The sequence below is a fragment of the Branchiostoma belcheri genome, unplaced genomic scaffold (assembly GCF_001625305.1).
Source record: "Branchiostoma belcheri isolate BF01 breed outbred unplaced genomic scaffold, Haploidv18h27 scaffold106, whole genome shotgun sequence".
Taxonomy (NCBI): Eukaryota; Metazoa; Chordata; class Leptocardii; order Amphioxiformes; family Branchiostomatidae; genus Branchiostoma; species Branchiostoma belcheri.
In genome coordinates, this window is record NW_017802447.1 from 923713 (window position 1) to 938558 (window position 14846).

At 37.0% G+C, this 14846-nt stretch overlaps 1 protein-coding gene across 1 annotated transcript in view; it reads right to left on the reverse strand.

The window, feature by feature from the left end:
- Positions 1–14846, reverse strand: part of LOC109478954 (protocadherin-15-like) — a 32269-nt gene that overhangs the window by 16816 nt on the left and 607 nt on the right. Inside the window, exons 2-7 of the mRNA XM_019780773.1 lie at positions 9236–9392; positions 2584–2678; positions 1355–1423; positions 881–1047; positions 483–554; positions 3–194 (exon numbers count right to left, since the gene is read on the reverse strand). Coding sequence (XP_019636332.1) covers positions 3–194; positions 483–554; positions 881–1047; positions 1355–1423; positions 2584–2665 — 582 coding nt within the window. The 5' untranslated portion in view covers positions 2666–2678; positions 9236–9392. The remainder of the gene's footprint in view (positions 1–2; positions 195–482; positions 555–880; positions 1048–1354; positions 1424–2583; positions 2679–9235; positions 9393–14846) is intronic.

The window sequence follows — 14846 nt, forward strand, 5'->3', positions numbered from 1 at the left end:
ACAGGATCATCTTCATTCTCAACAATCTTGAACTTGATCTCGTTGGTACCGTCCAAGTCGGTTACAGAGAAGCCATCCAGGATGGTGATCCCTACTGGAGTTAGCTCATTCACCTCCACAAAGTAAGAGTCAGGATGGAACTGGGGAGCGTTGTCGTTCAAATCTGTCACCACAACTGTTACTGGGTGTTCAATCTGTAACGGTGCCGTAAAAATCATTGTTTTATCTCTCACTCACATATTTAATAACACCACACAGTTCAGCACCATGAACAGCAAATTTACATGATGTTACAAAACATTCAGCTTACAGTCCACAGACTCTCTGCTCCTACAAATAATATATGACACAACTGATGAAATAGAAACAAACATCTATCCCGACTCCTGGCCATCACAATTCATCACATTGCATCCTCCCTTTTCCAAGACAATTTTGAAACAAATTAATTGGAATGGCTTGTCCACTGTGAAGTAACTTACTGTTCCCCACGTGTTGCTGACACAGACCACTGTGACCCTCAGTGATGTGATGCCATTATTACCAGCTGTGCCCTGAGAAGAGAACAGAGGAAGAGCGATATGTACATATATACACCATCATTATAGCAGTAAGAGCCAAGAAAAAAATCATTAGCCAAGAAAAATATAATCAGATCATTAGTGAATAGAAGGAATCATAGACAAATGACTGAAATTTTCAATGAACTTGTGTGAGTGAATGTATACATGTATTACTTTTTAAAACCTTGAGCATAATAAAGGGACACAATCTGTTCTAGCTCTCTATTACAAATTATCTTGAATAAAGAATAAGGATTCATGGAAATGTTTACCACAGCAATAACACATTGTTCTAGAAGTACAAACCAAATACATACATCCCTGTCCAATGTGTTGTTTCCCGTAACATTCAGGTACAATGTCTGGTTAATGGGATCCAGAATGACCCAATGAGAGTCTGGTGTGTTCTTGAGTGACAGTGTTATAGTGGCATTTTCCCCTGACGTCTCACCAACAATGTCCATGTAAGGGACCAGCACAGTACCTGAAACAGTTCATAATATCCTCATGACATAGACACATTTTTCCTAATCCAAATTGAGTTGATTAGATTACTGGAACCTATATCATAAAATCCAGGAGCCTCAGCATTACAATTGGGGACTAGATACATGTATGTATGGTCCAGATTGAATATCAGCATGCAATTCAGTACATTGGACAGATATATCTTATCTATTATTCTGTAAAAAAAGGCATGTTTACTCAAAATGCATCATTTCATCTTTTGGGGATGTAAGATTATTGATTGATTTTGAGGTGCCATGAACTTCAAGGTATGATCTACTTACCATTTGGACTGTTTTCATCCACATATGCAAAAGTAGTTGGGCCAGCTTGGCTATTCCTGAGTGCACAGTCTGGAAAGAGCCAATCAGAAGAGTTATTACAACCGTAATTATATGCGTGAAAAGAACCAATCAGAGGAGCTGGGACAGCTGGGACCAGGTAGTAGCAAAGTACTGAGGTCAATGTCAAATATGTGCTCAGGGGATGGTCTGCAAAGAATAAAGCCAAAGCTGGGTTAATTTGCTGCGTAGAGTCAGATTTTGTTGATTTTAATGATGATTTAATAGATTAAATGGAAACCACAAATATAAAAAATTGACTCATTAAGAAACATGTAATGTTGTGTTTTTAAGCCATGAAGAAAATGAGCAACAAAAAGGGCATTTCTTGTAAATGTATGTTTGCACAGGGAGGGTTGGCAACATTTGAAAATTTGTCCAGAAAGTCCAGAAAAAAGTTGGCAAATTCACCAAGAAAGATCAAGAGTTGTTTTATGGGCACAACTCTTACCTAGAGCAAGTTCACTCACTAAAAGAGGAAGAGAGAACATGTGAGAACATGCCATATTCAGTAGAGCTTAGTCACAAAACAGATATACAACAAACAACTTCCTAGATCTTATTCCTACAATAAAAATGAAGCAGGTGAATTTGAGAACCAAGAAATTAGATTGGTAAACAAACAAGATTTTGACATGGAAATATCAGCCAGTTTCAAAGAATCATATTTGACATGTCCTTCTTGATATATACAAATTATCCTATTATAGCAAGCAAGTCTTGAACACATAACTGACAACACCAGAATGTGTCTATTACCCTTGTCAGTGGTATCTATGTCATTCTGTCTTCCCCCACGTATTCTCCAGAACCTGGACCTGTGGTGCCTGTCTTTATGTCTAGTCGGCTGGTTTCTATGTCTAATCCTGTGTAGAGCCTTGTAGTAGGAGGAATAGACAGGAAAGCGAGAGAGGTGATTGGAGAGAGATTCAGCTGAAAGAGTAGAGGACAGAGTTGAACATTAGGAAAAAGAATGAGAAGACAGGAGTTTTGAGAGCAAAGTTGAAATTTGTCTTGGATAAAAAAATTTTAAGCTTATCCGCAATACATGTGCCTGCATGTACCAACACAAATGGGCATTCATGCTAAATATTATAACATAACTATGAAACTATGATAATTTTACTCCATCTTTTGTATCTTGTGCATGGTGACACTTAAAGTCACCTCACCTTGCTGAGCAGCAGTTGGAAGTACAGAAGTAAGAACTCCTAAGACAAGCAGCATCCAGCATAATCTAACTTCAGCCTCCATGATTGCAGCAAGCCTGTAAAGACAACACAGTACATCATCAGTATGTGGGTTAACAGGTCTTTCTCATTGTTTGCATACATACAAAATTGTTACTGCCAAAAACTATAACAGATTTGAAAAGCAAACTTGAAAAAGCAAATACATGTACAGTGTACTACATAAACTGTATCAGGGCCAAAGCCATAGACTGTTGAGAACAAGATAGCAATTCCAAGTAGAAGAACTTCTTAACCTCTTTTTCATTAGTAGTCTTGACACATGTAATTTTACCCAAGATTTACATGTCTTCATGCTATCAAGCTTATCATTGGAAAAGTAATGGTACATTTTCATGGTGTATCCAGCCAACACTTAAAGATGAATGACTCTAGGACTGGCATTTTGGACTGAAGTTCACAGAACAAGTGAGATGCCTGTACTCCACATGCTCCTGTTACCCATGCTAATCAGGTGATTTTCTGGGTTAGGAGACCGTGTCTGAGGAATGGGTCACGCTGGATGGTTCCACAGACAGGATTAGTACCAATCTGTTGCAGGCCAACCTGTAATTTGCCTATAGTCTCAGGCAAATTGGCCTCCAAGCATGGAAGTGAGTGTGCCAACAGAGGGAGAACAGCACAGCTGCACAGTACTGTAAATGCACGTACTTTAGCTGCAGTTCTATTTTTGTAGTATCTTCTCGACACAGAATCTTGATGCCACGAATATGTGTTTTGTATTTCTACTCTAATAAAATACTTTGAAAACCTACTTTCCCTCATACTGCAAAATACATTGTAGATAACTACTGCAAAACTAAATGTATTTTATGGTATATGGTACTGTATTACGTGATAGAAAACCTACAATGTATAGCCAAAGTGCCGAGATGTTGGTACCAGTTTGTCAGATTTATGACGGGGTCCTTTATAGAGTTCAGCATTTACATTCCAACTAAAGGAAAATTGATAGGTCTTTATTCTCCTAACAATTTATCAAGAAAAAGCTACCATATTTCATACAATAGACAAGAATAACACAAGAACAGCATTTTTCTGTATTCTTGTACTAATAGCATAAAGATATTGATATACTATACAGAATATTGTCGATTTACCTTGTATAGTTTTCCCTTTAAATAGAGAATCAAAATGTAGCCCCAACTGCATAGTTGACAGAATTCAATATGAGTTATATCAATATCTGTTTCCCGTGTTAGAAAATAATCCCTAAGGCCACACCAACTTGATTTCTTGGTTAACGGATTTTTGAAGAAAAATAATGGAGCGGGCGGGCGAAAAAATAAAAAATAAAAACAGGCCTAGGCATCCTATTATGGCCCAAAATGGTAAGATAGGAGCCATGAAGTCAACATACCATGCTGGTTCAAAATTTAAACAATGAATTTTTAACCTTTAATGATACCACTGCATTGAAAGATGGAATAACTGTAACAACTAGGAATAAAAGGACTGTTTTCAACTGTTCAGGGCAAAATATGAGCATTTTGCAGTTGATTCTGAATTTTTATTTTTATTTGCAAATCAGAAAAAAATGAAGCGGGCGAATCCGTTAACCAAGAAATTAAATTGGTGTGGCCTAATCAAGAAATATTCTGAACATGTCTGCTCCAATTTGTCTCAGTAAGAATGAAACTGTATGCGTCAGTGCTATCTCAGTCAGTCATATCAATGGAGAACCAATTAACAACAGAACTGTAATTGAGTAGCACAGATGGTCACTAGGGTCCATTTGGAAACAGAAGCCATTTTTCATCTCTTATCAAGCTAATTGGTAAATTAACCCCAAACAGTGGAAATGCATAATAAGCATAAGCAACAGTAATGATTACTACTAACTTCAATTTTCAACTTAGAAACATTGTATATAGAGTTTACTATTCCTTTGAATGCATTAACTCCCTGCAGTGGTATATACCCAGTTGTCCATGGTTTAGGAGGTAAGAATTATGAGATGTGTATCAAATTAAACCCATGACCACATGAAATCACAACTCAAATGGATTATCGATTTTGTCATCCGGTGGCCAAACATGATAGATATTACACACACGGTAACATGCTGACCCACTTCACAGGCAGGGAACACGACTTGTCCATTTATGATATGAGCAATTTCATCACTTAACCATACGGTAGACTGTCACCTGGCACAGGCTAGGGAACAACGAACCTGGTACCCGGAAAATTGGAGAACTGGGTTACAAGACCTAGGGAAAAAAATGTGCAAAAAACAGTGCAAAAAAGAAAGTCAGATAAAAAAGCCTAAAAATAGGCCAAATATAAGCCAAAACCCAAACCTCTGCTTGGATAGTAACTCCACATAATCAAAGCACAGTGAAGATACGTTTTTGTAAGTCTACTGTACTGCAGAAAAAAAACCATATTCAATCCTAGTGCTAGATAAAACAGCTGCATAAGTATTAGTACCTTGTTCTATGGATGGATGCACTCTAGATTTGGCAGATGTGAACAGTGAACAATACCCTATCAATACTGTCTATTAATTGATTGATGCCATTCATTGCATTGATGTCCTATTCATGATATTTTCTCGAATCTGAGCATAGAGTTTTATTATTCTTTTGTGTGTTGTACCACAACAAAGGCTCATGCTTCAATGGTGTGGTTGATGAGCTGATCACAGCACATCAACAACTGGTATCAGCACTTTCTACTCCCCAAAGTCCCTCCTCCTGGTCTATGATTATTTCCCCATGTCAGAAATAAATTACATTTACCCAACCTAAAGCCCAAACTCTCAAGAGAGACTTGATGTGGTAAATTCAATCTCATTCTTTCACTGGTGTAAAATTTCGGGAATATCAAGTACTATCTCTGTGATTATGGTAATTGTGATAGAAAATGATATGAGATTGTTATAAATATATCTAAGTACATTGTATGATGCTAGGGTCATATTTCCAGACTTTGGCTCGGTTTGCATGAATAGAAAATAAACAACTCATATAAAATATATGCAAATTGTGATGAATTTTTCTAGTTTTTTGTCTTTTGTTGTCATTTTTGTTCCTGCCGGGCCGGGCCCTGGGTTGAGAATTGTGACTGTAGCATTACCAGTGTCATATATGATGAAGAAAGCCGACAAGCTTACCTCAAAGCTGTGCATCATAACCACTTATCCACAGAGCAAGTCAATACTGAGCGCCACATTATAAACATACTGTTGACAAGGTAGCCTTTATAATCCAACTGCCTGAGTCATCCTACACCTGTTCACCAGACAATGTGAGATGATTCAGACTCCAGAAGGTGCCATGGTAAATGAAAGATTAATGAGCTCAGCTGTCTCTAATCAACACGAATCATGCAAGCATCTGAGAATCATGTGATAAACAGACAAAAATCTGTTTTATTCACCTTTCCAAATTTCTGTTGCAGATGGGGAAAATAATTGATGAACTTCATGGATTTCGTTCTGTGCATTTTGAAATAAAAAGTTTAAAGTTTATCATCATACCATCCTATAACTTGAACAGAATTTCAACTCAATAAGATAACCGATTAATCTAATGTTATAACATATCTCCAAAGAACACATTTGTTACCGCATATGTCAATTATTCCCATGATCATCATTCACTGCAAGTTTCTTCATCAATTTTCACATGCACAGAAAGGAAAACATCTACAAGTAGAGAATACACATCTCTGAATCCAAGGTTTACATCACTTGTATTGCCCTACATAACCTATAGATGCTATGAATAATTCATCAGCTACAGCTTGTGTTGGAGAGTACCACCAGTAGCACACCATGACAGACAGACCTGGACTCAGCTGGCTAATGGTTGCTGGCCTTTCTATTACATTTCATGATGAAGTGTCCTGGATAATTCCACTGCACTGCCCAACATGGCCTTACCAGGTCAATGTACAACAGTTTGCAGCCAACATCTGCTTTGTCAAATACAGAAGTTTTCCCTTCAATATTTTCCTAAGCTGCTCTACCATATATGTGCATTGTTGGAAGAGAACATTTTCCTTTCTCATGTAAAGGGTCATAATAACTTGCTGCTTGAATGAAAGAATGCAAACCGTTATAACTTTTGTCAGAGTTTTGCTGTCTTTTATTTGCTCTTTTTCTATTGAAATATACTTCCTTTGCAAAGATTAGGGCAGTTTTAATTAGTAGTCTATTGATATAACCAGACAGATGTGCTTCTATTGTATATTATAGGCACTTTTGTCAGACAAATGCATTAACTCCCAGGTGTACCATCGAAGCAACATCCAGACCGCATAACCTAATTATATTTTTTCCATCAATTCTTCAGGATTGAGTAATTTCAGAATTCAATCAACCCTACTTGATAAACATGAAATATCCATCGAAACATAAAGTTGTACACACAAGCAACTTTTGACAATGTTGAATGTATTTTTTATGTTATTGGTTGTTTCATACCATTAGAATGCCAATGATGCCTGCCACGGAAATTGAGCAATTTTGTCAAATTGGTAGTAGACTGAATTGTTTGTCTCTAGCTGATGGATGGCATATTTCGGTATTATCCCAGATTCATATACTATCAACTATAGGAAGCCAATATGAAAACTGTTCTTTTTTTTATCCTAACTTCATTCACATTATGTAGCATAGACTGTCAGCATAGGTTAGAGCAGTGACATAAATGCTAGATGCCACAGTTGGGTCTGTATCTAGATGAAAATATATGACAGGAATTAAGGGCAGTCCTCTGGGTATCATTTTGGGGGCAAGTTAATTTGTAGGTGGTAAATTGTCCAGTAATAAAGCTTTCAGCAGACTGTATGTCAACAGATTAACAGGTCATGTCCACACACAGGAAAGAGCAACGCACACTGTACTATGGAAATACTTTGATAACCGTTTTATTGTCTGGAAGCTGTGACTAAAGATATTCTTAAAATGCATTGAATATGCCAAAATTTGGTAACATGATCATGATAGTTGGGTATTATACCCTCAGACATTTGAAAACTGGTTGAAATGGGGGTCAGGCATCATTCGGAAGAGTTGTGGACCATTATTTTTTACCTCCTTTGGATGAATAAAACTGCATGATAATGCATAAAAATATAGATTCCGGTCATTACATGCTGATGATATCAGAATACAAAGCAGTGATAAACATTGTTAACAAAATAAATTAAGCAATTTTAAAAGTTTTAACTTTAAACAAGTGACTACCAATGCAGATGAACTTTCATGAAATTCTGCAGTTCTTCAATTTTTTTTCCTACTGCTATAGTACTAGACTGTGTTTCTTTTTTATGGGGTCAAGTTGTGAACCTTTGTTATCTTGCTAATGACCTGCCACACCCATGTTTGCACAAGAAATCCTCCCTACAACCATAATGTCTTCTTAATGTGCTGGCTGTGTGCAATTAGATCAGCACTTATAATGTGGAAATAATGGCTGACTGTTTTATGACTTGTTTAGCCACAGGACTCCTGGTTCAGCCCTAGGAGATCTCTCTGGGCCTGCAAATATGCCATTTGTTCCGCCCCATTCAGGATGTGCAGGCAGGGGTGAAAAGGGATGACCTAGTTCTTGGGCCATGCCAGGAGTTCATAGGAAGGACAGAACGTCGGCACACTTTGAACCTGGATAGATACTGTGGAGGAATCTAGAGCTAAACATTTCAGGTTGTTGCTGAATTTACCACATCAGTAAGAAACTGAAGTAGGCTGATGAGCTGGTAATTATATAAGTTAGAAAAGATGATTGTCTATCACTCTATGGTGCCTTTATACAAAATGAAATTTAATGTTAAGTCTACTACACCTTGTATGAAGAATTTATAATCATGAGTTTTATAAAGTCCTAACCTTTGGTGTTGATGTTGCCTTTTATGATATGGTGACTGTTAAAGTGATATGTTCATTAGACTTACTGGAGCTTGACATCCTAATGATAAGATTTTCTTGGTTCTGATTATAAAAAGGTATCATATTACATACATGTATTATACAATGTTCAGAAAAAAAGGATGGTATATTTTAGGATTGCTTATACCAGTAAATAGCTTTTACAAACAGCCATTAACATTAAGTACATGTTTGAATACAAGGCTCAACAGTTGTAAAGAAAATAGATATCAGTTCCCTAAATCAACATGTCATACAATAGTGGTTAAATGCTACTGAGGGCCAAAATAAACTGTTTTTAACATAGCCAGCAAAGTGCATTTCAGGTACAATGTAATCTAGAATATCGCACCATGACTAGAGATATCCCTTATATATCATTAGTGAAAACAAAAACATGAATAGCTTATTTGAATGATTAGTGAAATATGAAAAATGTAACAGAAAACACAGCCATATTTTTTTCTATCATATTGGCAAATAAACAACCTTTCAAGTAAAACAATTAAACAGGAACAACTAAATTACTGACATAGGGCTTTCTAGTAACAAAATGACATCTGCAAGCGATGAATTGCCAGGTTACTATCAATTAGTAGCTACCGAGAACTCCAAATCATGTTGTTGATAACTGAACTGAGATAATTGTAGAAGAAAGGAATACAAGAAAGGTACTGAAAAAAAATGTTCACTTACCTGGGAATGTTATCCAGATGGCACTCTGAAAGTTTGGTCCAGAAGCTTGGGGTAGTGTGTGCGGTAAGTTCTTGGCTTTTTTCTGGCACTGGATTTTGTAGCCTCCCCTCTCCTATGCTTGGTTAAAAGCTATTCACTAGGATGACTGTGGCACATCCTGGATAGATAAAAAGAAGTAAAAAGCATGCAAATTAGCATCTGATTGCTGAGCAATTTTAATGGTTAATCTGTAAAGAAAAGTACAACCTTCTTAAGGGAAAGGAATTACGCTTGGTGAGTTTTCTAACATTTGCACTACCAGTACCCAGATGATTGGTCCCTTCTAGTGCAGTTTAAGGTCAGCTGAACAAAAGGACCACAGCCTTCAAAGCCTGCCCCACCCTTTTACCCTCTGTCATTCAACTCTAACCTACAAGGACAGAAAATTAAATTCAGCATGAACACAACTGTAAGGACTGAGTTCCCATACCACACGGGAATGTGTCCCCCAGGTTTCACCCTCTCAATTCAGCCATGGAAGGTCTCCATGTTTCATGTCCGCACAGATGCTTTGTCATGCAAATGTTGCTGCTATTGTTCTGCGACAAAGAGCTTATATGCGTACTTAATAATAACCTGGACCTGATCTATATAGATTGTCATTGTAGGGGTAGGCAGTCATGCAGAACGACAACAGGCTGGGAAAACAAACACACCAGGACAGTGTACAGAAAATCAAGTCAGCGTAAAGTAAGCGTCTGCTTCTGCAGCTTACACAGACCAGACAGAAAGGATCACCCAAGGAAGAAACCCTACCGAAGATAAATGCTCCCTGCTACAAGGCCTTTGACCTGTCCTTTCTCTGCGGAAAACAGAACTTTTGTTTGGACAAGCGTTGTTGCTTTTTGAGCCCAAAAGGCAGTCGTTTTAAAGTATAGGGTTGATGTTTGCATAACCGTGTAATTGGAGCTCCACCACAGTCCTGGGTCATATGAGCTGTATAGGAGGAGGGTATACCTTGCACCATATAGTCTTCATTTTTCAACATATACAGTGCAAAGAAATGCTGTATTGTAGCAAGAATTTGTTGCATATGACTTTTATGAGTGACAGTCTTACTACATATATTCCTTCAAACAAGGTTCAACAGTAAAGCATAGTAGAAGAAGAAAAAGAAGGAAGTATAGCAGATATAGCACAATAAAGGCTGGTTGACACATGTTATCGGCTTGTTGCATTGAGAATGAATCATAAAATGTACTTTCAAAGATCAGCTCAAATATCATACTTTTTTATTAATACACATTGAGCAATTTTAGAACTAAAATTGCTGGGGTACTTTTTCTACTTCCTCTCATGGTCTCCCTGTATTGCAACTGGCAATTTTTTTGTCAGTATCTAAAGATAGATATTTAGGCAACACATTGACAGAGTATCCATATCATATGACGTGACAGAAACCATGGTTCAGGCGGATTCTTGCCATTCCAAACTCTGGCTTCTCTTTTGTGCTCCAGGGTTCCTTTATGTTCCAGGGTCAAAAGAAATCTTTTGTGTATGAAAACTATGATCTTTGAATTGACTCTTGTTCACTTCAGACTCATTTCTTATTTTGTATATAGATTGTTTACATGATTTCTTATAATTTATATATTCATAACAGTAGACTTGGCTAGTTGAGTGGGAGATAGCACATAGTATTTCCACAATTCATAGGTGTAAGCACCTTTCTGTAATATGGAAATATGTAATATAGCTGGATAAATAGTTCAAAGATGTTGTGTGTATTATTATTTTTTATTACATAATGTTCGTCCAGGATGTCTAACCTTTATCGACATAACTTTTGTTTTCTTGTACAAATTTACTTGATGGAATGTGGAGAGGTCAAAGTTCACAAAAGCTCCTAATTCACAGAAAGGTCCTCCTATCCACTCAAGTGGGAAAAATTGATTTTTCGTACACTTATATATGGCTGGAAATATGCAGATCAATAAGAGGGTGAGGCAAACCGGATGGTACATTGTTATACTAGGACTGTTGAGTACAACAACACTTTGTTGCTTGGTTGTTGTTTTCTTCTTAAAGATTACATAAATTTGTATTATCACGTTTGTACATTATCTCCATTGACAATGTGTAAGATTTTTACTTAGAAAATAAAATGCCATCAAGATTTGTGCTATTATAGCTATCTATTCTTTCTATTCAATTTTTGTTTAAACAAATCATAGATGATATGGAAAAGCTAATTGAATTCTTACATCTTTTTATGGGAGCTATGGGATCATTAAGTTGAAAGTTAATTTCTGTGTAACATCTAACCATAATACCGTCAAATTAAAAAAAACAAGATATGGATTTAAAGAGATCATCTAATGCAGAATCAGTAATTTCTGAGGTATGTGCACTTAATATAATATGATATATCCAGGTGTTCAAGGCATTCTTGATAGAAAGGATGTCAATAACCATGTATTCTACAATGTATTTTACGATGACAAGGACAACATTTAAGTATTATGCTCTCTTGTCAGGACAGGCAAGAGCATTGTGGGAAGGGCATACTACGACTGGCCACAAATGAAAAGGCAGTCTATAACATGGACAGTAACTGGGAAAACATTATGGGTTGCTCCTTCCCTAAACTGGTATCACTTGTAAAATTGTCATAAACATGGTGGCATCATGTGAGTAGATGTTAGTTTTTGCCTTCAAGGTTACAGGTGGGAATTTCACACCCTGACAAACTTTACCTGAGCATACGGGAAGTTCACCTGCATTACACAGGTCCTACTGTGTACCTACCAGCCTCTGTACGTGACAGATCGGTTTACTTCATGCTTCAAACATGTGCAAACAGTGGTAGGTACTACTCAGTGCCCTAATATACTGCGACAGATGTTTACCAAGTGGGTGTGTTGAGAGTACTAAGGTGGCACTGGTCATCAGCCAAGCAAACAGCTTAACAAGCTCTGACGTGTAAAAGATGTTTGAAAAAAACCTACGTACAAGATATAGATGATGCAAGATATTTGGATAGGTAGATATGGAGAAAGTCGTGGATGTTTTTCTTTTTCAGCAAATTTGTACCCGCTGTTATCTTTCAAATACATGTGAGAGCAATGTTTGCTCTGCAAGCATTTTACTACCTTTTCAACAACAGGTAATTGTTCAGTTTATGTGATAAGCAAATAGTAAAGTTAGCATTTCCTGACTGGTGGGAACATGTAACATATGGGTGTCTGTGTCACATTGAAATAACACCTTACACACTGTTACATTCAACATATTTCAATAGAGAATATAATGCTTTTAGTCTTTGTGCAGCCATAGAAATTTTTTGCCAGGAAAGGGCTTAATTCTTTTTTACGAAATCAAACTGAAAATACATGATGTACCAGGTATCAGAATTTAAGGGAGTGCTTATACACATGTACATGCCTTTCTTTATTTGTAGTCTTTTCAACATGCATCGCTTTCTTCAAGTAATCTCAGAGTTGAACCATTTTACATCACTACCAACAGCCTGAATCATTATCGACTACCTGTGCTGGCCATAACAGCTTTCTGTTCCAGCAATTTCTTTTCTGATGCATCTCAGTAATTTTGTAAGAATATGGTACATGACTTCATTTGGAGCTCTCATCAGGGAAACTACTAGGGAATGATGTTACACTGGTCACACCTGGAGGCATCAATTTCACAGGTGACACTACTTGTGGACCCTGTTCCATCTCACTCACTCCATAATGAAGAGGAAATCTTGCTTGGAAAATTGATTGGAAGTGTTTGGGAGGTAGGGACTATGCAGAATCAATTAAATACCTTAAACAGACCTTGTGGTCTTTTAGAGTCTGACAAAATTGTGTGTTTATGAGCAAGAGTATTGTCTGTTATACTTTGCAGATACCTCAAGTTTCCATTGGCAGACTTAAGAGGAATGCCACTCCAAACACAGCTATGAAGCAAATTTGAGTGCAATGTCATGTTGTGGACACCAAGTAGCACGAGCTAAATATAGACTTAAATGAACGACTGTTAAGGAATGCTGGGTTCAGATGACATCAGGTACATCAATAGACCACTGTGGGAATAAGTTAACACAATTAACCTTCTCCCTGCAGACTAACCATTTAACAAATACAAACAGGACAATAGTAAGACTATAACTTTTGTACTTGATGCTCAATTTACAATATTTATCATTGCATTCTGAAACAGGTTTGAACTGTACGTAATCTCCAACACAAAAAATCAAACTTACCAAATTTTGACAGTCTTTGATAAAGGCTACAGTTGAACAGTACAAAAATTTGATTAAGCCCAATTTCCGTGTTGGAAATTACAGTTCAAACCTGTTTTAGAATGACTTCTACCAACACAAATGAACAGTCAAGATATTACTGTTGTGTTGTTGTTGTGAATGTATAATTTTTCCTATTACAAAACAAACTTAGACTTCTAAAATACCTCAGAAAGACCTGCATCTGCTTGGAGATTAGCTAACACCACGAAAACAGGTGTTAGCAGGGTTGGAGCTCCTGTGGGCCCATTAGGTACATGGGTGTGGTCTTGTACACACCAAGCTTATTAACCTGTAACCATGACTGCTAATTGTCAATTTACAAAGATAACCTTACCACCTATGACCTCAGGCAAACACCCACATTTTACATAGCACAAATTTTCAGAAATACAGAAGAGGGAAGGAATGTTCACTTGTTGACATGTCTGGGTGTGGTCTTTCGGAGCAAAGACATATCCTTCCTTCTAAGAAGTTCAAGTGTAAAGGAAATTAAATATATACATTCATTTCTAAATACAAAACATAATGTTTAAAATAAAAAATTCAAAATTGGGTGAGGTTCAGTTTGTAGATATTCATTTTAAGAAATGAAAATCATATCCTTGTTAATTTCATTGTGTAGTTCAGCAGAATTATCAAATTATACTTATTATATTTATAGTCAAATTATTAAAATAAATGTTTGCTTCCCTATTCGTATGATTTTAACTAATTGCAGCAATGTTGTATTCCATACTAAAATAATGCTGCAGTCGCACAAACATGTTAACGTTTTGTCAGCCAATTCCCTTGGGAAAACACTCACCAATACCAATTAAGGTGCACATTGCTGCACCATGGCCCCAGAAAATTGCTCCACTCTTGGCGACTCTCCTCAATAATAATGTCTCTCTCACGTTCTTTCAACTCACCATTAGAAGAATTCCCACTGCTCTTATGGAAAGGTGGGCTTTGTTTATCAGAGTCACTCTGGGGTGTTTGTTCTGTTACAAAAGTAAGGGAAGAGAAAAGGAAAGAATCCGTGTCTAAGTCTTGTATTTAAGGGGCCGTGGGACCGTAACGCTACAGTAACGAGCTACGGTGCCTGGCGGTATCTGGTTACAGTACCGCTCACCTGGACACACGGGCAGGGACAAATTATACTAGGTGTGCACCATAGATATTAGTGGAAAAATACCTTTATAGGTCTTATATTCATAGTTATTGGCAGAGGTATTACTTTAAAACGTATATGTATACGTATGAGGCGGTACACCTTTCCATACTGAGATAGTGAGAAAGACAAGGAAATTTGTGAGAAAATAAATTGGACTTGGGCATCGA